At 47.4% G+C, this 23,345-nt stretch overlaps 1 protein-coding gene across 3 annotated transcripts in view; it reads right to left on the bottom strand.

The window, feature by feature from the left end:
* Positions 1–347: 347 nt before the first annotated feature.
* FBH1 (F-box DNA helicase 1) overlaps positions 348–23,345 on the bottom strand; it is a 45,488-nt gene continuing 22,490 nt past the window's right edge. The window contains exons 9-21 of one of the 3 annotated variants that reach the window (XM_082387130.1): positions 22,762–22,930; positions 21,843–22,065; positions 20,828–20,915; positions 20,663–20,749; positions 19,838–20,004; positions 15,841–15,940; positions 15,630–15,751; positions 13,829–13,904; positions 13,039–13,236; positions 12,384–12,509; positions 10,984–11,090; positions 1,318–1,449; positions 348–834 (exon numbers count right to left, since the gene is read on the bottom strand). In XM_082387130.1, the coding sequence (XP_082243256.1) occupies positions 664–834; positions 1,318–1,449; positions 10,984–11,090; positions 12,384–12,509; positions 13,039–13,236; positions 13,829–13,904; positions 15,630–15,751; positions 15,841–15,940; positions 19,838–20,004; positions 20,663–20,749; positions 20,828–20,915; positions 21,843–22,065; positions 22,762–22,930 (1,766 nt within the window). In that variant the 3' untranslated portion in view covers positions 348–663. Of the gene's footprint in view, positions 835–1,317; positions 1,450–8,483; positions 10,162–10,983; positions 11,091–12,383; positions 12,510–13,038; positions 13,237–13,828; positions 13,905–15,629; positions 15,752–15,840; positions 15,941–19,837; positions 20,005–20,662; positions 20,750–20,827; positions 20,916–21,842; positions 22,066–22,761; positions 22,931–23,345 lie in introns of those variants that run through there. The other 2 variants (XM_082387131.1, XM_082387132.1) reach the window with 2 other exon arrangements.

The following is a 23,345-nucleotide window of genomic DNA, read 5'->3' as shown; positions in this document are numbered from 1 at the left end:
GCTGGCCTACTCCGGCTCCCTCTCAAGTATTTCTGGTCTTCCGTTCTACCTGTGGGAACACAAGGCGTCTAGCTAGTGTCACTTGTTATATGTCATGCTGCCTCCCTGTTCAGGCTGTGAACCCCGTGATGACAAAGTTGCACCCTGTGTCTTATACACGTGTGATTCCCCACAGCAAGAAAAAAATCTCATTTTTGATGCATTAGTTGTCACCCTGGACAATAAGCCTCCTACTTTGCTTGGTGTGCACTGTGAACAGTTACAGAGCTTTGAAAAGGGTAAGCGGAGAAAAGGAGAAAGTCCAGAAACAGCAGGGCTGAAGGCAGGGTCTGTCACACCGTGGAACGCCAGTGCTACAATGCCTGTTTAATCGAAACCTTGTAATAAAAGTTTAAATACATAATTTTCCTTTTTCTTTTTCTTTTTTTTTTTTTTTATCAAAAGACCATCCCCTGCACCCCCAGCCTGCTGGCGTGGAGGAGGGGCCGTGGGGTCTGGCTACCTCCAGGGGTGGAGACACGGCAAGTCCAGCTCCAGTCGGCTTCATCTTCCTCGGAGAATGCTGTGAGTGAGTCTGGTCTCGGGGAGGGAGCCCCCATGCCGCCGTCCGCGGGGGCAGGAGTCTACCCAGCATCCTGGCCAGTGGAGAGAGCTCCCTGCACCTTAGAAGACGAGGAAGAGCAGGGCCTCGTGCCGGGGCAGCACGATGTTCTCCACGGTGCGGTCCATGGCGCGCACCTGCTCAGGGGAGGCAGTCAGGAAGGCCAGCGGCCCGATGCGCTGCTCCGCGCATGAGTGGCACAGGTACCCACCCTTGTTTTCCTTCCTGTTGCTCTGCAGGGCGGGATGAGAAAAAGGGAGCGGGGGGAACAACTGAAGGGCAAGCGTTTCCCACCAAGAAGCGTGAACCAACCACCACCAGTGCCGCCATCATGACTGATGCTTTCAGACCCGCCCGTGTGGCCCTGAGGCCGTACCTCCCCCAGCACAAGCACCCAGGGTGGACTCTGCTCTATCAAATCCCCCAGAACGTATCAAGGCGAGGGATGAAGAGCCAAGAAAAACCTAACTGGGCCTCCAGGTAAACAGTCCTCACCTGAGTGTCCACACAAGCCCACCTCCCAGACTGTGGTCACCCAGCCTGGCCCCACTGTGTCCAACGTCTGTGACACTGAGGCCCACCGGACACCTCCGGGCCTTCCTCGTGGAAGGATCGGACGAGCTTCCCCTTCACCTCCCTCACCCACAACCCAGATGGGCACACAGACGACTGAACTAAATCCTACGGAGAGCAGAGGTCACGGCCGAGACACGTACATAGGTGATGGGCAGCTTCCGCATGGTGAGCACGGTGTCCATGGGGATGGCGTTGCTGCACTGCCCCACGCAGCAGCGGACCACGCCTGTCTTCAAAACATTACTCGTCAGCTCTGCTTGCAAGAAGTACTCCTGGGAAGGAAACAGTGAGGACAAGAGTCACAGCAATGCCTCTGCCACTTCCTACTTGGACACCCCAACAGTTGAGGGCTGTCAACACTCTGTAGACCTTGCACAAGTCCCGGAATGAGAAGAGCACTGACCCCTGCATCTTCCCTCCGTTTCTCTACCTTCTTCCTGCCTGTAACACCGTCTCCAAGAGAACACTCACGGCTGGATCCAGTCTAGCTGGATTCTTGCTAAGACGGCCAGTTTAAAAAAGAAAGGTTTAATGGACAAATGTGAAACTGTTGGCTATAATGATATTTCAGGACTATTTCTGGATTTTATCTTAGGCTGACCTGTCCCTGAATCATTAAGGATGACTTGTATATTCTCTTTACAGATGAGCTTAAAAGACCTGCCCGTATCAATCCTGCCCATTACCATCTCACAAACCTTTGGCTGTCCTAGGGGGCAAACACTCAACCTCTCTAAGCCCCAGTTTCTCCATCTGTAAAACACACAGAAGCCAGCACCCACTACACCTGGCTGCTGTGAGGAAGACACACAACACCGAGAGCTAACTGCTTAGCGACTGCACACAGTGGGCACCCAGATCAAACGCCAGACGGGAAATGCCATGAGAACAGGGACCAGGGTCTGGTCTGCTGCTGCTCCACAGGAGGTTAATAAGGTTCTGGCATACCAGTAAGACTGCAAATACTTGCTGACAAAATAATTATGATTTCATGTTTTTCTGGATTACAACTGGCTATTTATCCAATTTTTGCAAAATCCGTGTCCAAGGTTCTGATTTATGTGGTTTTTCTCTCTTTCAGGATCTGGCTACCTGTTTTAGGAAAGAACAGAAAATATATGAACACTAGTGTTCCTGCCAATCTAACTGTGGGAAATCCTTTCTAAAATAAAATTAGAGATTTTCTTGGAGTCCTCTTTGCCCATCTGTCATCACGTTCCCTCCCTAGGGGAAAGCAACATCATGAATCTGGCATGCATCCTTTCCAATCCATTCTAAACTGGCTTTACACTTAACCTATATTTCTAAGAACATAAGGTGTCATCTTATAGGTATTTATTTACATAAGTGTTATACTGTTAGTTTGCTTCTCATCTAGTACATTTCTTTTAAGTGCTATACAGGATTCAATCATCTCACTCTCCCACATTTTATTAAGACAGTCCCTTTGTGTGGAGACTGATGTTGTTACCAAATTATTTCCAACAACGCAGCAATGAACATCCTTGTACATGATTTCCCGCCCGCACATGCAAGAGGTCCTCCAGGGCTTTCTACCTTTTCTGACCCCGATCCACGTCAAGAAACCCACTCAATGTTACAATTCTACATACACACACATGTATGTATAAAAGACTGAAATCAGTTTCACAAAATAGTATGTAACCTCACATGCTGTTGACTGATTCCTCCTTTAGACTTTACTCCACTTCCCTTTTTTTTTTTAAAAGATCATCATAACCCACTAACTAGGTTCCTAAATTGTTAATAAATTGCAATCTACAGTTGGAAAAACCCTACTGCAGAGCAGCGGTTTTCAAACATTTTGGTTTCCCGACTCCTTTACACTAATAAACATTAAAGGCTCCAAAGAAGTATTGCTTCCATGAGTTATAACTACTAATGTCTACCTGATTAGAAATTTAAACTTTTTTTTTTTTGGTTGTGCCGGGTCTTAGTTGCAGCTCATGGGCTCCTTAGTTGAGGCATGTGAACTCTTAGTTGCGGCACGCATGTGGGATCTAGTTCCCTGACCAGGGATCGAACCCAGGCCCCCTGCATTGGGAGCCTGGAGTCTTAACCACTGCATCACCAGGGAAGTCCCAAATGTTTTTAAATGTTTATTAATTCATTTAAAACATAACATAATAAACCTATCATATGTTAACCTGTATATTTTTATGAAAAACAACTGTATTGAAAAGAACCTTAACAAGGGACTTCCCTAGCAGTCCAGTGGTTAACACTCTACCTTCCAATGCAGGGGGCGTGGGTTCAATCCCTGGTTGGGGAACTAAGATCCCACACGCCGTGCAGTGCAGCCAAAAAAGAAAAAAGAAAAAAAAAAAAAGGGTACCATGAAAACAAACCAGCTCAATAAAAGTAAATAAACAGACTGGACAGCTAATATGTCAATTAGTCATTGTGTTCTACTGCCTGTAACACTTAAATAATGGCTCAAATAATTGCAGGGTTTTTATTTAAAAAAAAAAAAAATCTTAACGAGAAGAGTAGCATTGCTATACATTTTTGCAAATCTCTTTCATGTCCGGCTTAAAAGAAGGCAATTGGGCTCCCATCTTTGCCTCTGGGTTCAATCTGTGGTGACGACATGCCATGTGGCCTCTGGAAAACTCCACTATACACTTGTGAGAGCACTGAGGGAAAAGGGAAAGTAACTACCCAGTATTATGAGAAGAGCACGGAGTACACGTACAGTGTGTATTGTGAAAGGTTCCCAGAAGGTTCCCCTGACCACACTTTGAGAACCAGTGCCCACCCCCCACCATCCTGGCCAGAATCTGAAAGGACAGACTTCTTCATTCTCACCCATCGGACAATTTTAGGTTGCATTTCCCTGACCATCAAGGAGGTTGCATAAATATATATTTTTTAACAGATTCCCTGGCCCCTGGGGCTTCCTTTGCTCATTTACCCACTAGGTTGCCTGTGTCTCAGGAATGTGTGGTTCTTTATGACCGTGTGGGTCCTCTTTTCCACAATCACATAAGCTCCAGGAGGGCAGAGTTATGCTTGGCTCGTGCCCACGACCTCAGCACTGTGCCCAGAGTACAGCTGCGCTCAGTAAGCACATGCAGGACAGATGGGGGAAGCGTCCCCTCCACTCTGTGACGGGTCTTTTAACTTCATGCAAAGCAGCGGCCGGCACAGTGAAGGGCACAGGCCCTGCAGACTCACCTCAGTTCACAGCCCAGTCTACCCCTTTGGGGTAGTGCACCTTTGGGCAAGTGACTCTACTCTGTGCCTCAGCTTCCTTATCAGTAAAACTGGCAAAACAACAACTGCATCACAAAAGATGTTTTTTTTAAGGGTTAACTATATGTTAGCTATTACTTTATCACACTGAAGCTTTACATCTCGATGCAATCAGATTTACCTGTTTTATGATTTACTATTATATGTCCTGCTTATTAATCTCCTCCTAAATGCCAGGCCTCCCTCGGCCCCTGCCCCTGGAGGTCAGCGTCTCAAAGACAAGTAGCCGTCTTTGAGGACCCCGACACTGCTCCCAATCGAGCGTAACGCAGCTATCTCATCAGCTCATCACAACCCTTCTCTAACCGCCTCCTCTGAGGTGCGGTGATCGCCATTTTGCCAGTATTACAGACTAGGAAACAGAGGTACAGAGCGATGAGTAACTTGTCAAGGTCTCAGAGCGCCCACGTGGAGGAGCCAGTCTGACCCGGATCTGTACAATCGGCCCCGCAAAGCCTCACAACAGGAGGGGATGCTGCTGTCCCGCATCCCACAAACGCGCACCGAGGGCTGACTGTGCAGGCCCTGTTCTAAGGAGAGGCCCGTGAGCGCTGGGTTCAGAATCCAAGATGCTGAGGCTGAGAAGCGTCTCTGAGCAACCAGCATAACTCCACATCATTTAATAATTCAATAATGTAATGATCCCCTCGCTTCCTTAAAACTTAAAGAAACAAAAGGTGTTTACCTAGATTTTCTAAGGGGGTCAGAGAAAAAGCAGTCTGCCTGCCCTACTCTTGGTTACAGGGGAGACCAGGATGGCTCGTCACCCTACAGGTGATAAGGTAGCAGGAAACAAGGGCTCCCTTTTGTTCTAAATCCTCACCAGGCACGACTTGCTTTCACCTTCTCCAGTGACTACCCTCCTCTCCCCCTCCAGAGCCTCCAAGATCCCCCATGAGCTGAGGGTAGACTTAGCCACTTCTGAAACAGGATGTCCCCAAATTGATTCATATTGCAGCTGTGATGAAGAAAAAGCAGAAGTCCTCACGCAAGGTCCTTCAGACTTAGAAACATCTAGTCATGCAAATGGGCAATATTTCTGGGGCTTCCTCAGAGTCCCCCTGTGGGCCAACAGATGTTTCCCAGCCCAGCCTCAGTAAGGGAGAAGTATTTCTCTAGAGTCCATGTTCTTTTTTCCATGGAGAAAATTCATTTTCCCCATAAAATATATGCAGTGACCAACTGATAAGCTTCCAGTTAGTTTTTAAAAGCCTATTAGACTCTAATACATAACTTGTGGGACTCTAAGGTATAAAATTCATGTGATGAATTTGGCAATATCTAGAAAAATGACACATCCATTTACCCTTGACCCAGAAATTTAGACTATAGAATGTATCCCCAAGAAGCACTGGCAAAAACAAAAAATGACTTGTGCATAAGATTATGCATTGTGGTATTAGTTTTAAAAGCAAAAGATTGGAAAGAACCCACTATCCATCAGTGAGGAGCTACATAAATCATGATAAATGGACACAGTGAATACTACTCAGCTGTAAAAAGGAGAAAGAGCTTTAGAAACTGATAAAGAGCCAGCATCAAAAAATCTAGAAACAATAAATGCTGGAGAAGGTGTGGAGAAAAGGGAACCCTCTTGCACTGTTGGTGGGAATGTAAATTGATACAGCCACTATGAAGAACAGTATGCAGCTTCTTTAAAAAACTAAAAACAGAACTACCATATGACCCAGCAATCCCAGTACTGGGTATATAACCCTGAGAAAACCATAACTGAAAAAGATAACATGTACCACAATGTTCATTGCAGCACTATTTACAATAGCCAGGACATGGCTGGCTATTGTAATAGCTGTGGCTGTTTCCATAACCTAAATGTCCATCAACAGACGAATGGATAAAGAAGATGTGGCACGTATATACAATGGAATATTACTCAGCCATAAAAAGGAATGAAAATGAGTTATTTGTAGTGAGGTGGATGGACCTAGACTCTGTCATACAGAGTGAAGTTAAGTCAGAAAGAGAAAAACTAATACCATATGCTAACACATATATATGGAATCTAGAAAAATGGTACTGATTAACCTAGTGGTAGGGCAGGAATAAAGATGCAGACGTTGAGAACGGACTTGAGGACACAGAGGGGAAGGGGAGGCTGGGACGCAGTGAGAGAGTAGCATTGACATACACACTATCAAATGTAAAATGGATGGCTGGTGCGAAGCTGCTGCACAGCTCATGGAGATCAGCTCGGTGCTTTGTGATGACCTAGAGGGGTGGGATAGGGAGGGTGGGAGGGAGACACAAGAGGGAGGGGATATGGGGATATATGTATATGTATAGCTGATTCACTTTGTTATACAGCAGAAACTAACACAACATTGTGAAGCAATTATACTCCAATAAAGATGTATTAAAAAAAAAAAGAAACTGATAGAGTGATTTCCATGTCTATTTCTCAGTGACAAAATGAGGTACAGAAAATTACAGAATGCTACTTTCTGTGAAAAAGGAGAACAGAAGAATACATATATACATATTTGCAAAAAGAAATACTGAAGGATAAATCAAAAACTAATTTTTAAAAACTAGCTATTGGGACTTCCCTGGTTGGCACAGTGGTTAAGAATCTGCCTACCAATGCAGGGGACACGGCTTCGATCCCTGGTCTGGGAAGATCCCACATGCCGCAGGGCAACTAAGCCCGTGTGCCACAACTACTGAGCCTGCGACCTAGGGCCCGCTTGCCGCAACTACTGAAGCCCACGTGCTCTAGGGCCCACATGCCACAACTACTGAGTCCGCGTGCTGCAACCACTGAAGCCTGCGCACCTAGAGCCCTTGCTCCACAACAAGAGAAGCCACCGCGATGAGAAGCCTGCGCACCACAATGAATAGCAGCCCCTGCTCGCCGCAACTAGAGAAAGCCCGCGTGCAGCAATGAAGACCCAACGCAGCCAAAATAAATAAATAAATAAAAACTAGCTATCAACAATGGAGGGAGAGAAAGTCTGCAGGAGACAGGGAGGGAATGAGACTTCTTGGGGATACACCTGTTACAAAGTTTTCACTTTGAAAATGTAAGTTTTATACATTCAAAAAAGATAATCAAGCAGGAAAGCAATTCTTTTAGGAAGTGTAGACAAAGAAACGTATCTGTCTGCAATTAAACTGGTGATCAAACCACACAGAGGGGAAAAGACTCATCTCAGGCACCTTCAGAACATGCTGTTCTGACTGCACATCCTCAGTGGAATGTGGGGAAACAGAGCTGGTAGGAAATCTTAAATTCCATACAGTATTCTGCCAACAGTAATACTGGTATTACTTTAAAACTTTTATACACAGCATAGTGTAAATAAGTAAGTAATAAATACTGTTCGGAACCAAGATTTTCAGTGTAAGAGAAAAGATTCAAGCGTTTAAAAGAAGTAAAAATCCTTAAAGGTTAAATCTGATTGGGCTGGAGAACCACAAGTGATGAGGTTTATAAATGTAATTGGCCACCGGCTCCGACAGTGCGGACACAGGGCAGCCTCACAAAACGGGAGCAGAAGGACAGCAGGTGAAGAAAAGGTTTTCACTGTCTGTGGTGCACACTCAGCAAAACACTCTGAGGAAAAGTGAGGAAGTGCTCGTGGTCACAGCTGGGGCGGCGGCTACTCCCGGGGATGGGGGTGGGGTGGGTGTGCTGGCAGGCCACCAGGAAGGCAGCGGGGACAGCTGGCAGACCCACTCTCCTGACCTGGGTGGACGCCCACCTCACGCCTAGTTGCACCCGCCTGTGTGTTGTATACATTTGTGTCATGTTTAACAATAAGAAGTTTAAATTAAAAATTGCAATTGGAATTATCAGTATGATAATAATCAGAACTGTTGATTTTTCTTTTCAAAAATACGGATTTCCTAGCTCTGTCTACTAAAAAGGTGAACAGTCTGAGCATCACTAAGAGGGAGAGGATCTGAAATCACTGCCTCCTGATGGGATGCAACACAAAGCAAAGCCCCCTGCCCACCCCCCCATGGAGGATTCTGGCCAGAACAGTTAGACCCAAATCCAGTCATGCCCCTGCAGTGACTTCCAGTGATGGGGAGCCCAGGGCGGGGGACAGCAGAACAAACCCAGAATGGGAGATGTTCTGGGGGACAACCAACTCGGTTTCCACAAAAAGACAGGAGCATCAGAAAGGACGCAGGGGGTCCTGGGCTGCTCTAAATTAAGAAGCTTAAAAGACCTTATAACCAAACATGCGTTTGGGTCCTAATTTGAACAAATCAACTGTAAAAAGACATTTCTGAGATAATCATAAAAGTATGACTGCAGAATGGGTAGTAGAGCCCATATGGAACCACCATAAATTTTATAAGATATAAAATGGGACCGTGGTTACGAGAGAAAGGTCCATGGTGTTTTAGAGATGTGGACTCCAAATATACAGAGGTGATTTGTACATGGGAATTCGATATACCATTTTCTCAACTTTAAAAGCCTCCAAATTTTCCTTATGTAGCCCATGTTGTGAAATGATATCACTGTTCTACAAGACCTCCATTAAAAGTCACGGATGTGACAACCTGCTTTTGTTACAGATCTAACCACTACCATAACACAGGTTCTACAAGAAAACCATACTACAGGTTCTAAAAAAAATTACTTATGATCAAAGTTTACGCAAAAACTCACACAGTAGGTACAGATTATTTGTACATAAAAATTACTCTCCTACTTCACTCCCTAGGGTACTGGTTTTAGAGGTTAAAAAAAGCCGTGCTTATCTCTACACTAGGAGTCAGCAAACTGCAACCAGGGGCCAAATCCAGACCAGCGTCTGCTGCTGTCAATAAAGTTTTATTGGGACGTGGCCCACCATTTGTTAACAGATGGCCCACGGCTCTCTTTGCTGTGGTGGCAGAGTTGAGAAGATGCAGCAGAAACTGCAGGCCTGCAAAGCCTCAGATATTTACCGTCTGGCCCTTGACAGAAAGAGATGGCAGCACTCTGCTCTAAGTCCTCTCTGGAAACCCCACTGGGTGACCCAGGTGCCACCAAGGGTGCAGCCGAAGAAAAAGGCTTAACAGTTCTAAGCACTGACACATTAGCTGTTACACACAGCGAGGGCCAGGCGAAGCAAAGCTGCTGGGGAAGCATGCAGCTGACTTCAAATTCCAGAAACATTCTATGGCCAAACAGGCCTGTCTTAGAGAGGCATGGAAGACAAATGCCAGAGAGGGTTCAGAGAAAAGTGCGATAAAAATGCAAGGGCATCAGTCTCAAGCAAGAAGCTTTTGCTGCCACGACAGGTCATACAGAGTATTCATCTGCAATTTCTCCCTTTTAAGCGCTGACACACTCTTCCTCAAGAATGTGAAGAGAAATGCTATTTGCTAACTTGTTTACCGTCTACCTCTCATCCTAGAACTCAGGCTCTGTGAGGGGAGGAATTTCTCCTGCCCACTATCACACCCTCAGGGCCTAGACACGCACTTGGAACACATCAGACGCTCAACAGATATTCAATTGTGAGCATCAGGGTTCTGTGTTACCACCACTTACCAACTCTGAGACTGTGGACACCACTTACTAAAAAGGACCACTGCCCTCCATCTCCCCCAGCCCAGGTCCCAAGCCGTCAGCAGCAAAGCTGAGATTCCACGGCTCCCAGTGTTCTCACCTCTGAGAGAACACGCACTGCGGCACTTGGACTAAATCTTCCTACTGTACGAAACCTCACACGTTTTGGAGACGGCTAAGGAAAAAAGAGTATTTATAGGGACTTCCCTGGCGATCCGGTGGTTAAGACTTCCAATGCAGGGTTCAATCCCTGGTCAGGGAACTAAGATCCTACAAGCCATGCAGCACAGCCAAAAGAAAAAAAAAAAAAAAAAAAGAATATTTACAGTCCCTTTTACGTGTAAGTTTTACGTTTCAGGCTTAAGAATCTTTGGTTCAGGGAAAGACAGACGAAGTAGTAACCATTAGCTCAAATTTCTGTTCTAGTTTCAACCCAAGAGGGTTGAAAAAACTGAACAGCTTATCCTCCAGACCTTGAAAGGCAGAAAAGACGTGGAAATGAGGGGGTGGGGGAGGGGGCTGGTCTGTGAGGGGTAAAGAGGAAGGGCTGACACTTTCCTGCTTCTCACCAGGGACAAGGACAGGTACCTGAACACTCGCTCTCCCTGGCAGGACACATTCTGTCCAAGTCTGGAGTCTACCAGTTCAAAAGGGACCAGGGAGCGGGAGGAGGACGTGCAGACACAGAGAACACTCTTGCTGAGCGCTAACTGAGCAGGGAGAACTTACCAAAGACATGGGCGCGGTTGGTATTTTAAAAAGAACTTTTAAAACTGACTCAGGAAATAATGTAGAAAAGAACCCAGGATTTTGTTTCTGTGGTTAGGAAGGACCCTCCCCCACTGGCAATCGGCCTCCAAGCACCCAAGAAAGAGAAGCCCCTCTCTTCTGATGCAGACCCCCAACCAAAAGCCTCGAAGGCCCCAGGTTGGCTGATCCCTTATTCAAACCCAGTAAAATCTGGACGTTGTTAAATTAACTCGTGCTGTCCTCTTACCCCAGCCAAAGTCAAGATGTTCTCCAGTGACCTGGTCATGATGAGACGCTTCCTGGCGCGAGTTACTGCTACATACAGCAAATTCCACTCATCCTCAGAAAACGACTCTGAAGAAAGCAAAGAGAAAAAAAATATCAACACAGAAGCCTGCTTACAGAAATTTATATTCTCATCTAAATGTTTACTACTCGGGCCTTCCCTGGTGGCGCAGTGGTTAAGAGTCCGCCTGCCAATGCAGGGGACACGGCTTCGATCTCTGGTCTGGGAAGATCCCACATGCCGTGGAGCAACTAAGCCCATGCACCACAACTACTGACCCTGAGCTCAAGAGTCCACAAGCCACAACTACTGAAGCCCGTGCACCACAACGACTGAGCCTGTGCTCTAGAGCCCACAAGCCACACTACTGAACCCATGCGCCACAACTACTGAAGTCCATGCATCCTAGAGCCTGCGCCACAACTACTGAGCCCACATGCCTCAACTACTGAAGCCTGCATGCTCTAGGGCCCACATGCCGCAACTATTGAGCCCACGTGCTGCAACTACTGAAGCCCACATGCCCTAGAGCTTGTGCTGCAACTACTGAGCCCACGTGCTGCAACTACTGAAGCCTGTGCGTCTAGAGCCCATGCTCTGCAACAAGAGAAGCCACTGCAAGGAGAAGCCCGTGCACCACAACAAAGAGCAGCCCCCGCTCACCACAACTAGAGAAAGCCCTCGTACAGCAACGAAGACCCAACACAGCCAAAAAAAAAAGTTTACTACTCCCCATCGCCCCAAAAAACCCTCAGGATTTGCTGGCTTTATAAGCGAAATTTTCCTACAAACACCAACTCCGAAAACAAACAAAACCCTAACAGAACACTCAAATTTTGACTCCATGACTAACAGAGAGCTTTTGTTTGTCTGTTTGCGGGAAAATGTCAAATGGTTTTATTCTAGGACTTAAAACCAAAACAACAGCACTGATACTTAGATGCTTAGAGTTTAACAGGTAGCCTTGAGTATAAACTGATACAAATGCAGACAAATGATAGAGTGCTTACACTAACCCCTTGTATGATTTTCGGGCCTCTTTAATAAAAAGGAGAATTAATTAAAGAAAAAACACCTTGGTGAGCAGGTAAACTGTATGTTTTAGGACTTCTGTCTGGTGGGGAAAAACCCACAGCTGAAGAGCTGGTGCAGGTTAAACAGGACGCAATAAACACAGCTGCCCTCCGAGCAGCCCTGAGGGAGGTGGACCCTGGAGGCTCAGTTTTTCTAAATACACAGTCTAAGAACAACAAATTTAGGAGCAGGAGGATTTTCTTGTTCTAGAAGGATCCTTCCAAGAAGCCACACCGTCCAAGAAAAAGCAAGGCAGCCCTGCAGTGAGGCGCCAGCGGTCTCCTTACCGACTCTGAAGTGGGGCAGCTGAGCAAGGTTGTGCCTAGCACAAGGCACTTTCACGAAATCATCCAGGACATGCACAGTGTCAAACTCCAGGCCTTTGGCCTTGTGCACAGTGCCCAAGATGTACTCTGGAACAGAAACACAGCGGACGGACAGATGAGGGGGTGATGGGGAAAGAAAGGAAAGAGGAGAAAAGCTTACACTTCCCACCACACTCCCAAAACGCTAATTACGTTTTCTTGCCTGGGTGCAGCTCTGCAGAAAAAGGGGGAAAGAGGAAACCTCAGTCAGAAAAAAAAGAGAGAGACAAAAAGAAGACGAGGGGAAAGTAGAAACTTGTTGCAGGTGTTGCGAACACGGCCGAGTCCCAGTCCAGAGCTCACGGCGGCTGCCCACCGCCTGCTTCCTACGCACGAGGGGACAGAGGCCCAGAAGAGGCTGGGGTTTGCCCAGGGTCACCCAGTAGCAGAGATGGGACTCGGGAGCCCCTTCTACGGGCTGAAGTAGAACAGAAATAAAGGGGCCACAGAAGAACAGCAGCCTTGTTCCGCTGACACAGCCGCCCCTGGTCACCCGTGATATCCACGCTGGCAAGAGGCAAGGGAGGCCGGCTGCCCCCGCCCCCAGGGGGAAGTGAAGAGCCCCCGTGTCCCTCACCTGCGAAGTCCAAGTCCTCTATGTGGCATCTCTCTATCCTTTCCACCAGCTCTGGAATCCGGATGTTGTACTTCTCCACGACCGCAATCTTGGCTTCCAGCTCCTTGTCCTCGGCCGCAGTCACATACCGCTTGAAGCCGCTGAAGCCCTCTTTGTGCACCCACCTTCTGATGAACCTGTCTTTAATGACGAGGTTTCCTAGAGGGAACACGCGTAGGGGTCAAGGTGACACAGGCTGCGCCAACATGCACTCCTAACTGACCACATGATAAACGAACGGTCTCAGAGCTGGAGACCCAGGTCCAGGCTCGACGGCATCACTAACCTGCCGCGAGCGCCTGGGCAAGTCAGCGCAGTGACCTGTGCCACAGCCCCTCCAGCTCCAAATTCAGGGTCAAGAGCCCTGCCTTTGACATCCTTGTCTGCTTCTCAGGGATTCGAAATTGCGCAGTAATGAAAAAACGAAAGCGCTACAGAAATGTTAGAAAAGGATCACATGGGGCCCATGCTGAAGTCTCGGTGTGTGAGGTCGCCCGGGCAGACAGAAAGATGGTGGGGAAGACGGCCTAGGGGCCAGTGTGAGAGAGAAACTTAGACTCCTGAGAAAAGGGTCTAGAAAGAGCCATCGGTGCCTCTGAAAACAGGAGGTCTCCGGCATCCCACTGTTGATGAGAAGAAGCCACACCGGCGCCTCCAGAGCAAACGAGAACTGACTCAGAATCTGCCCACCCGCCTCCACCCCGCCACTGTGGTGCCTGCGTCCACCCCACGCAGCAAGGAGGATACTCACGTCTCTTCCGTTCTTCCTCCGGCTGAAGAAGCGTCCAAATATCAATGATTCTGTCCAATCCAAATGATTTAATCCCCTGAAAAAGTTTTCCGGTGGGATTTTTTGGTGTTTTGTTGTTTTTAATTTTTTGTTTTATTTTTGTTACTGTTGTTAACAGGACAAAGTAAAGCAAACATAGAGGTGGGATTTTGAAATAAGACGCTCTTTTTGGAAACAGATGTCAAATTGCACCCAAAGCATAAAGACAGCGAGTGGGAACCTTCATCACGCACAAAAGCAGAGGCTACAACGCAGCCTGCAAACTCGGGATGACCCAGTGCTAAGCTCTGGCTGCTCCCTCAGACTTCTCCTATGTTTAAAAAAAAGGCAAGAACTAGCTGCATGTTGCTTTCATGTCAAAGAAGGCAATTTAAATCATCTACCTTCCAGGGATATAAAACAGCTGCAGCGAAGAAGACAGATGAGACCTGAATACCGAGTGTGGAGCACAAACACTCGCCGCTGTTTCTTCTGAGGAAAGAACTAGACTGTCTACAGGTACTGGATTTGTTAAAAGGTCAGCTCCTGGAGGAGAGGGCCTGACCCTCCCAGTTCAGCCCACCTCTACCGGGAGGCATGTACTGAGCGCTGACTGGGGCCCAGGACAGAGACAAAGGCTCCACACTCCAAGGGTTTAGATCATTTGGGGAAGGGACACATAAAACATTAACATCAAACAGAGACCAAAATAAGACAGTACAGATTAAAACGTAACCAGAAGTGATCAAGTGGGATGACACATGTGGGAGTGAGAGTGAGAGAGGGGAGAGAACAAGTTCACATCCTGCCCGGCGTGGAAGATGCTCCAACAGTACCATTTCCTTACAATAACAAAGATGGCTAAACTATGCTACATCCACTGAGGAAGTATTGTAAAGTCACTCAAATAGCAACATGGGAGAAAATATGCTCGTGGGTGGAGTAAAAAACACATACTCTTTTATGTACACTCTAAATGCAATTGTGTAAAAATACACAACTATAAGGCCAAAGACATAAATAATTAGCAAACATGAGAATTTTTACATAAAACACTGAGATTAAGGGTGATTTTTTTCCTTTTAATTTCCAAAACTTCTGTAACTTGGTTACATAATCTTTATAAATTAAAAAAAGGAGCATCAGAAATCTTTTGATTTTGATTCACATACTGTATGTACTGAGGGCCTACACATAGTAGGCCCTGAAAAATATTTTTGTCATAGATGAACGGGTGAATGTCTCTTAGACATAAAACTCTGCTTCCAAGAGTTAAAAACGCCCTACACATGTCACTCAACCCTCCTAGCTTCCCTGTGAGACAGGCAGTGTCGCTGTCCCAGAGACAGAGGGGCTGAGTCGCCTGCCACAAGCCACACACAGTTAGTGAAGAAGCAGAGCTAGAACCAGTGTCCACTCTGCATCCGGAGCCCCGGGCACCTCTCAGCTGTGCCCTCACCTCGCCTGTCTTACACGACTGACCATCACACCCCAGGACACTCACAGGCAGCCGGCAGCCCCGCGTGCACACATGTGAGAAGGGCATTCATTTTTTTTTTTTAAAGAACGGAGGAAAAGGTCCACAGTCCTTGCTGGGCCAGACTTTACAGGACTCACTGGACCAGAATGGCCAGGGGGAAGGACTTCACAGCGCAGACTCGGGAACAGTCACAAACCCAAATGCCTGTGTGCAGAGTAAGCCTGGATATGTGGGCCGTTTTCATCGGCTCTGTGTGTTGGCAATGTTTCTGTGCGAGACCAGAGAACAGAAACGCACTCTTACCCCTATCAGGTGGATCCGGGCAGGCACTTCTCCTTCCGTCACCCGGACAGCCTCATCAAACACGTTGGCGTTGGTCCGGGACAGCAGGGCCACCTGCCCCTTCGTGTCACCTCGAATGCCACCTTTTGGGAGAGAGCACAAACTCTAGGGCAAATCCAGATAAAGAGGGAAGCTAATCTGTGTAACAAATACGAGTAACTGAAAGCCTTACTTTGATGGTTGCCTCCAACCAAAGTCTTTTTTCTTACTCGCTTGCAGACATCCAAGATCGTAGCTCCCACATAGGCAATTTCCACACCAAACCTAAAACTCTGTGGGAGAACAACACAACGAAAGGAGTTAACACCCCCTGAAGAATGTGAGCGCATTGCTACCACCGCCAAGGCCTGGCCTCGCCAAACCCCACTGAGCATCTCTGACTCGCCCGACCTAGAATGGGTACTTGGAAATTCCCTACTGTAAACCGACTTACACAGAACAGGAGCTTGGCAAGCAAAGAATCACTATTCTAAGTTTTCAGAATAGCATTTTCTATCTTGAAACCTGAGAGCTACCTGCTTTTCTTTATCTCTTGCCCCCAAATCCAAACCTTGACAACCTTCCACCATGTTTTCTACAGTCGTTTTCTTACCACTGCTCCCAGCGCAGCTCAGAGACCCCTACCTCATGCCTCCCCAACTTGGCCTCCTTCCCTCTGCCCGTTGAATCTTTCCCTCACGTGTTCATCAAGCCCTGTGCCTCGCCACAAAAAGGAAGAGCACTCCACGAAGAAAAGGTGACGTGTGGACTTTCAGGACTCCTGCAGCCTGGACAGCCTTAGCCCCTTCATTCCCCGAGACCAGCAGCAAACTTTTCTTTTAAGCAAATCTACCATTCTTTCCAAACTGCCTCTAACAAAGAAGCATATATTATACAGAAGATTAAGGGAGGAAGGGGGCCTCTCCCTGCCCCCCAAGGCTCCCTCAACATCGATTCAAACCCTACATAACCGGCCACGGGACTAACCACCATTTCCTGAGCGTTCCTTGCCCTCCCCCTGCCGTGCTGCATGGCAGTAACTTCTTAGCCTTCAAAACGAGGCCCGACACACTAATCCCTTGACCACTGTAGCTGGAAAGACACCATTCTTGCCCAAACTCGTGGTATTTATTGCCTTTTTCCATTCACTTATAACTTAAGGTAATGAAGTATTATGTACTTTGGTGAATATCAATAACACAGCCTAAGGAAAGCAAGACTTTCAACAAACAGTACTTTGTTGCTATAGAACTATTCTAAGTGAGCCATAACTCAAATTATAAAGATCCACGAGTCCATACTGACACAAATAAATAAATGAATAAATAAATAAATGAATAAATAAATAAATAAATAAATAAATAAATAAATGAAGAGAAGACACAAAATCTCCTTTGCAGAAGAATTCCAAATAATCTATGTAGACACTCCAACTCTTGTTCCCGAGTGAGCGCTGAGGGCAGTGACTTCCTTCCAAGGCACACAGTGTGGAGGGGTGGCAGTGGGAGTCACTTCACGGTGAAGAGACCTGCCAAGCACCACTTCAGCCAGGGGACCAAGACAACATCATCAGTTATAAATCGTGTTGACGGGGGACTTCCCTGGTGGCACAGTGGGTAAGACTACGTGCTCCCAATGCAGGGGGCCCAGATTCGATCCCTGGTTGGGGAACTAGATCCCATATGCATGCCGCAACTGAGAGTTCACATGCCACAACTAAGGAGCCCACCTGCTGCAACTAAGACCCAGTGCAACCAAATAAATAAATGAATTTTTTAAATAAATAAATAAATAAATAAATAAACCACGTTGACAGTATGGGCCCCCAATACCTTGTAATGAAAATGGCAATTTTTCTTCCAAGGCCTTCCTCCCAAAACATCAGTGCAACCACCAGACAATCACCAATAGAGGGGTATCTGACAAAACACCTAACCAGTCCTCTTCAAGGTCCAAAAACAAGACAAGTGTGAGAAACCACAGAGCACAGCCAACAGGAGCCTAAGAAGACTTGACAACTGAATGCAGATGGGGTCACCTGAATAAGATCCTGGAACAGAAAAAGGACATTTGGTAAAAAACCAAGGAAATCTGAATAAACTACGGACTTTAGTTTATAATAATGTATCCACGGTAGTTCATTAACTGCAGCAAATGTACCACACGAATATAAGACGTGAATAATAAAGGAAACTGAATGTAGGATGTGTAAGAACTTTCTATACTATCTTCTCAACTCTTCTATAAATCTGAAACTAAAAAACGTCTATTAAAAAAAATTCCTCTGGGTTGACGCCACCCTAAGTCACTACAGCAAACAAGGGAAACTCCAGGAAATAAGGTCACTGAGTGGGCTACAGGGCCTCCTAGAAAAGAACAGAACACAGTTCAGATGACGCTGGCATTTTCGCTGGCAGTCTCACATCCTCTTACTAGAAGTGAGTTTCTTAAATGCAGTGGTTTTCACACCTTTTAGTCTCAGGACTCCTCATACTTTAAAAAATTAGTGAGGACCCAAAGACCCTTTCATTTACGTGAGTTGTACTTACCTACAATTACCACATTAGCAACTTTAGTGCATTTCAATATAACAATAACCCCATTACATGATAACATACAGAACATATTTTTAAAACGGTATTTTCCAGGACTTCCCTGGTGGCGCAGTGGTTAAGAATCCACCTGTCAATGCAGGGGACACGGGTTCGAGCCCTGGTCTGGGAAGACCCCACATGCCTTGGAGCAACTAAGCCCATGTGCCACAACTACTGAGCCTGCACTCTAGAGCCTGCGAGCCACAACTACTGAGCCCACGGTGGCACCCTAGAGCCCACACGCCGCAACTACTGAGCCCTCATGCTGCAACTACTGAAGCCCACATGCCGAGAGCCCGTGCTCCGCAACAAGAGAAGCCTGTACACCGCAACAAAAAGTAGCCCCCGCTCACCGCCAACTAGAGAAAGCCCGCGTGCAGCAACGAAGACCCGACGCAGCCAAAAAATTAAAAAAAAATTTTTTTTAATGGTATTTTCCAAAACAAAAGTTAGAGAGAAGAGTGGCACTGTTTTTACATTTTTGCAAATGTCTTTAGTGCCCAGCTTAAGAGAAGAGAGCTGAATCTCAGAGTTCTGTCTGCATCCAGCCTGGTGTGACAGCCTCACAAAGATGAGTGCTGAAAAGGGGAGGAACATGTAACAGCCTTTCCAGACAATCAAGGCCCCAGGAGTTGCCATGCTCATGCTGGAAACAAGTTTTCCAAAATCTGGACTTCACTTGAAAGCAAGAATTTTATCTTCAGAAATACATATGTCAGCTGTTTTCCTTGAAGTCACAGTTCATAGCATGCATTTTTGAGAAAATGCCAAATCCCCAAGTCTGAATAACCAGAGTTGGTCCGTCAGCTGCTCGTTCAAGCACAAACTTAAGAAGCAGTGGTGGAGCTCACAACACAATCACAAAAGTGCTCCTGGTCAGACAGCAGCACACTGCAGGGGCAGAAGGACTTCATCCTACTTCCCATTTCATCACACAGACCATGAGAGAGACGGACTCAAGGGTCTGCAGTAATGAAATTAATCATTTTTCCTGTGCCATCAAGGATGTTCTTAGTAGGGACTTCCCTGGTGGTCCCGTGGGTAAGACTCTGCGCCCCCAATGCAGGGGGGCCAGGTTCGATCCCTGGTCAGGGAAGTAGATCCCGTATGCATGCCACAACTAAGAGTTTGCGTGCTGCAACCAGAAGACCCCGTTTGCCGCAATGAAGATAATAAATAAAAATAAATATTAAAAAAAATAGTATTCTTAAAAATAAAGATGTTCTTAGTGAACTGCCTGCTTTCTTTTTTGACTCAGTGCCTTGCAGTGAAGAATAAGGCAACTGCTAGGACCGGCTGGTGCCAAAGCCGAAATTCTCAGCCACAGTCTCACCACTGACTTTGCATCATCAGTGCAAATGTCAACATAGTGCAAGAGGCAGATAAGTATTATGAAAACAGTTTTGACTTTGCAGACCCCCTGAGAGCCACGGAGAGCCACTGCTTAGAGGCACGGATTTGCTACACACAGTGAGCCTCATGAAAAACCTCACATGGGGCCCGGCAAGTAGTCAACACTGGAGAACCAGGGCGGGGAGCCACAAGGCTTGCGTGCATATACGCGTCTGGGGACTGGGAAGCAAAGACAGCGCTTACCTGTGTGAGATAGAAGACGTGCGTGTGAGGGACTGTGAACAGAGCGTTGACTGCACCTCGGAAGGTATAGATCTGTTGGTGTGGGTCCCCCACGAAGATTTTCCCACATGGCTGAGACAGAACTATGTTCATGATCGCTGCGACCAAGAAGATGGAAAGTAAGGGCTCTGAAGCGACACCAACCCACGGAGCAAAAAGAAACCAAACTAAAGACAGAAAAGGATGAAAATGCTTGCACACTGGACAACAGAGTTATCTTTCCCTCCAGCATAGGTGCACTCAATCCAAAGAAATGATTTTATAACAAACAAAAGAAACAGCTTCTAACCCTATGAATGCAGATTATTTTTACTCCTAAATAAATTATTGAGTATAAGAAACCACATAGGCAAATATAAAATGAGACAAGTTATCTTCTCTGATATTATAATTAAAGGCCCCAAAATGACCTACCAAGTCACACTATTTTCTATCAGCCACTGGAAAAATACACAACACAAATTGTTCACTCTAAATTGACTACCTTTTCCCCCTCCGCATGAGTTTCAACCCAATCATCTGGTGACCTAGGCTCAGCCAATATTTTAATAGCGCAAGCAAAACATTTAGAGAAAATTAAGTCTCCTTTGGGTGAGGGGTGGGGGTGGAGAGACTAGTGCTGAAATCCACAGTCAGACAGCAAACGGTTTCTGAATGACTAAGCGTCACACGCTCCTCCTCATGACAGACAAGAATCATCGACTTATGCACACACGTGCCCTCTTACACATTCACAACACTGTTGCTATGTGTTTGGGACTACTGGTGTCCTGAATGGTTTATCACCTGGGGTACAGTCCTGGGCCTCGTCCACAAAGATGGCGTCAAAAGAGGCCAGCAGAGGCTTGCTGAGCTGCCAGAGTTTCAAGTAGCCTACAAGAAGGGGCAGAAGAGTCAGAAATCGGAACGAGGCGGGTCCACGGCGGGGTTCAGGACTGGGCGCATGCGTACCGTCGTGTGTCATATGGTAAGCTTCCTCCTTGCACTCGCCCAGCTTCCGCATGTTGTCCCAGAGTCGGCTCGCTTCGAGGACACCGTTCTAGAAAGCAAGTGACATGGTGATGTGAAGGTCATGACCCTGAAATCAGGAGTTCATGTCCATGTGCAGGGGTCAAAGCAAAGGCCCCAGCTCACGGTGAACGGCAGCCCCTCCCTGACCTTCCCCGGCTCTACGAGGGCCTCGTGTCAACGTCAGGAGCCCAGATGGGCAAAAGCCAGGGGCTGGACCACACCCAGTGGTAGAGCATCGCTCAGGGAGCACAGCATCTGATGAACCAAGAAAGGCTGGATGATTCCTCTAGATTTATGACTTACAGTTAATTCATAAAAAGTGTGGTCAGGGCTTCCCTGGTGGCACAGTGGTTGAGAATCTGCCTGCCAATGCAGGGGACACAGGTTCGAGCCCTGGTCTGGGAAGATCCCACATGCCGCGGGGCAACTAAGCCCGTGAGCCACAGCTACTGAGCCTGCGCGTCTGGAGCCTGTGCTCCGCAACAAGAGAGGCCGCGATAGTGAGAGGCCCGCACATCGCGATGAAGAGTGGCCCCCGCTTGCCGCAACTAGAGAAAGCCCTCGCACAGAAACGAGGACCCAACACAGCCAAAAATAAATAATAAATAAATTAAAAAAAAAAAAGTGTGGTCAATGACTGAAAAAACTTGATAAAAATTAGAAAAGAGAATCGCATCTTTAGACCCTGGACCAGCAGACCCCATGACGAGCTCTTATAAACCCTGGGCAGGAGCCCCATCTGTGAAATGGAGGACCAGGCTGAGGACTAAGCAAGATGAGTGCTCTTCACAGAAAACCCTGTACACTTCGCAGCCAGCACAACCGGCCTAGGGTCTCCCCTCCACCTCTACCTCCTGCCAGCAGCTCTAAAGACATCAAAGACCAGAACAAACCAGCACCGTGTCGAGCCCTTGTTCCTCCCGAGCCCTAACTCCAAAGGGACTGAGACACTCACCAGCTTCTCGCTCTGCTCGACCATGACTCTCTGTCCCTGGCTGTTCTTACACCAGATGGGCACGTGGTCGATCGTCAGCTCGTCATCAGCCGAGGCAAAGAAGTTTTCCAGAGTCTTACATACTAGCTTGGCCCTTATGAAGCCACCCTTCCCTTCAGCGAGGACAGAGTTGACCATGAAGGGGGTTAACTTGAAGAGATTCAACTTCTTCTTCAATTGGTACCTGCAACACACATCCCAAAGGCACAGGGTTGGCTTTTGTGGCAACTCGGGATTTAGTGTCTCCCCCAGGCCTGCCCCCTTCTCTCCGATGACACCACCAGGTCACTGGAAGTGGCACATACAGGTGACGAAAAAAAGCCAGAGGAGCTGAGTGAGGTCCTCGTAGGATTGGAAAGGGCTCCGTTACGCTTTCCAGAATTCACATCTAATAACCCAGGAGATGAAGCGGCTCACAGCAGATACCACTATTCCAAGGTGTGGACCAGACTCCAGGAGGCCCCAGGGCGGACCCTCGAAGCTCCCTGAAACTTTCTCGTCCAAAGGGACGCGGCTCAGAGGCCCTGGGTGCCTGGAACAAGTGCCCCTCAGCCCCGTCTTCTTCCCTCCAGCTTCTGAGGAAAGCCTGAATGGGTCAACCAGACTGGTGATGCCCTGAACTTTAGGCAAGTCACTCTGACCTTCTGTGCCTCAGTTCCAGAGACATGAGAATGCCTCCCTCAGTGAGATAGTGTTATGCTTCCCTTAGTAACAGTATATCTCTATGGGGTGGAAGTATAAATTACTCAATCTATGACCATATTCCCTGCTTGTAAGTGAAGATAAAGCACTAAGTTTTCTCCGAGTCACTGTGGTGTACTGACTGCAACGTGAGAGCAGTAACTGGACGTAATGGCAACAGTGGCACCACGATGCTCACTTGCGCCCGATGTGTCCGTAGGCCATGGAGTGGAAGGTCTTGCAGATGACATTGCTGGGGAAGACGAGCTCGGCCTGCTTGGCGATGCTCTTGTTGAAGGTCACGTACAGAAACCTGCTCTCGGACCACTTCTCAGCGTACTTGACCAGGGTGGAGGTCTTCCCAGTGCCTGGGGAAGCCAAGAGCAAGGGAGGTGACCCTCTGACCAGGAATAAAGGTTCCCACAGATGCCATAATCGGGTCCCACCCATGCCTATCTCCCCGCTTGCCTGGGACCAGATAGTGGCAAGTTCTCCCGTACTGACGAAAACTAAAAACAGTGCCGTGAAGGGAGCAGCAGACTCAAGACAGAGCCACCTGGGTTGGGGTTGCAGCCCCTGCAGCTCTAGAGAGGGGCCAGTTCTGTCTGCTCCTCAGCCTGTGTGGGTAACACTGACCTCATAGGGTGTGCAGGATAATTACCCAGGTACCCAGCAGAAGAACTCATAAACGGTAGCTATGCTGGCCTAGGCACCATTCATGCTTTGAAAGCAAGAGCGTGAAAATGAGATTCAAGGATCCTTCCAACCCGTTCTGAACTATCC

This window comes from Balaenoptera borealis (genome assembly GCF_965194805.1).
Source record: "Balaenoptera borealis genome assembly, chromosome: 3".
Lineage (NCBI taxonomy): Eukaryota > Metazoa > Chordata > Mammalia > Artiodactyla > Balaenopteridae > Balaenoptera > Balaenoptera borealis.
The sequence above is the reverse complement of the archived record's forward strand: the minus strand, read 5'-3'. Positions and strand labels throughout refer to the sequence as shown.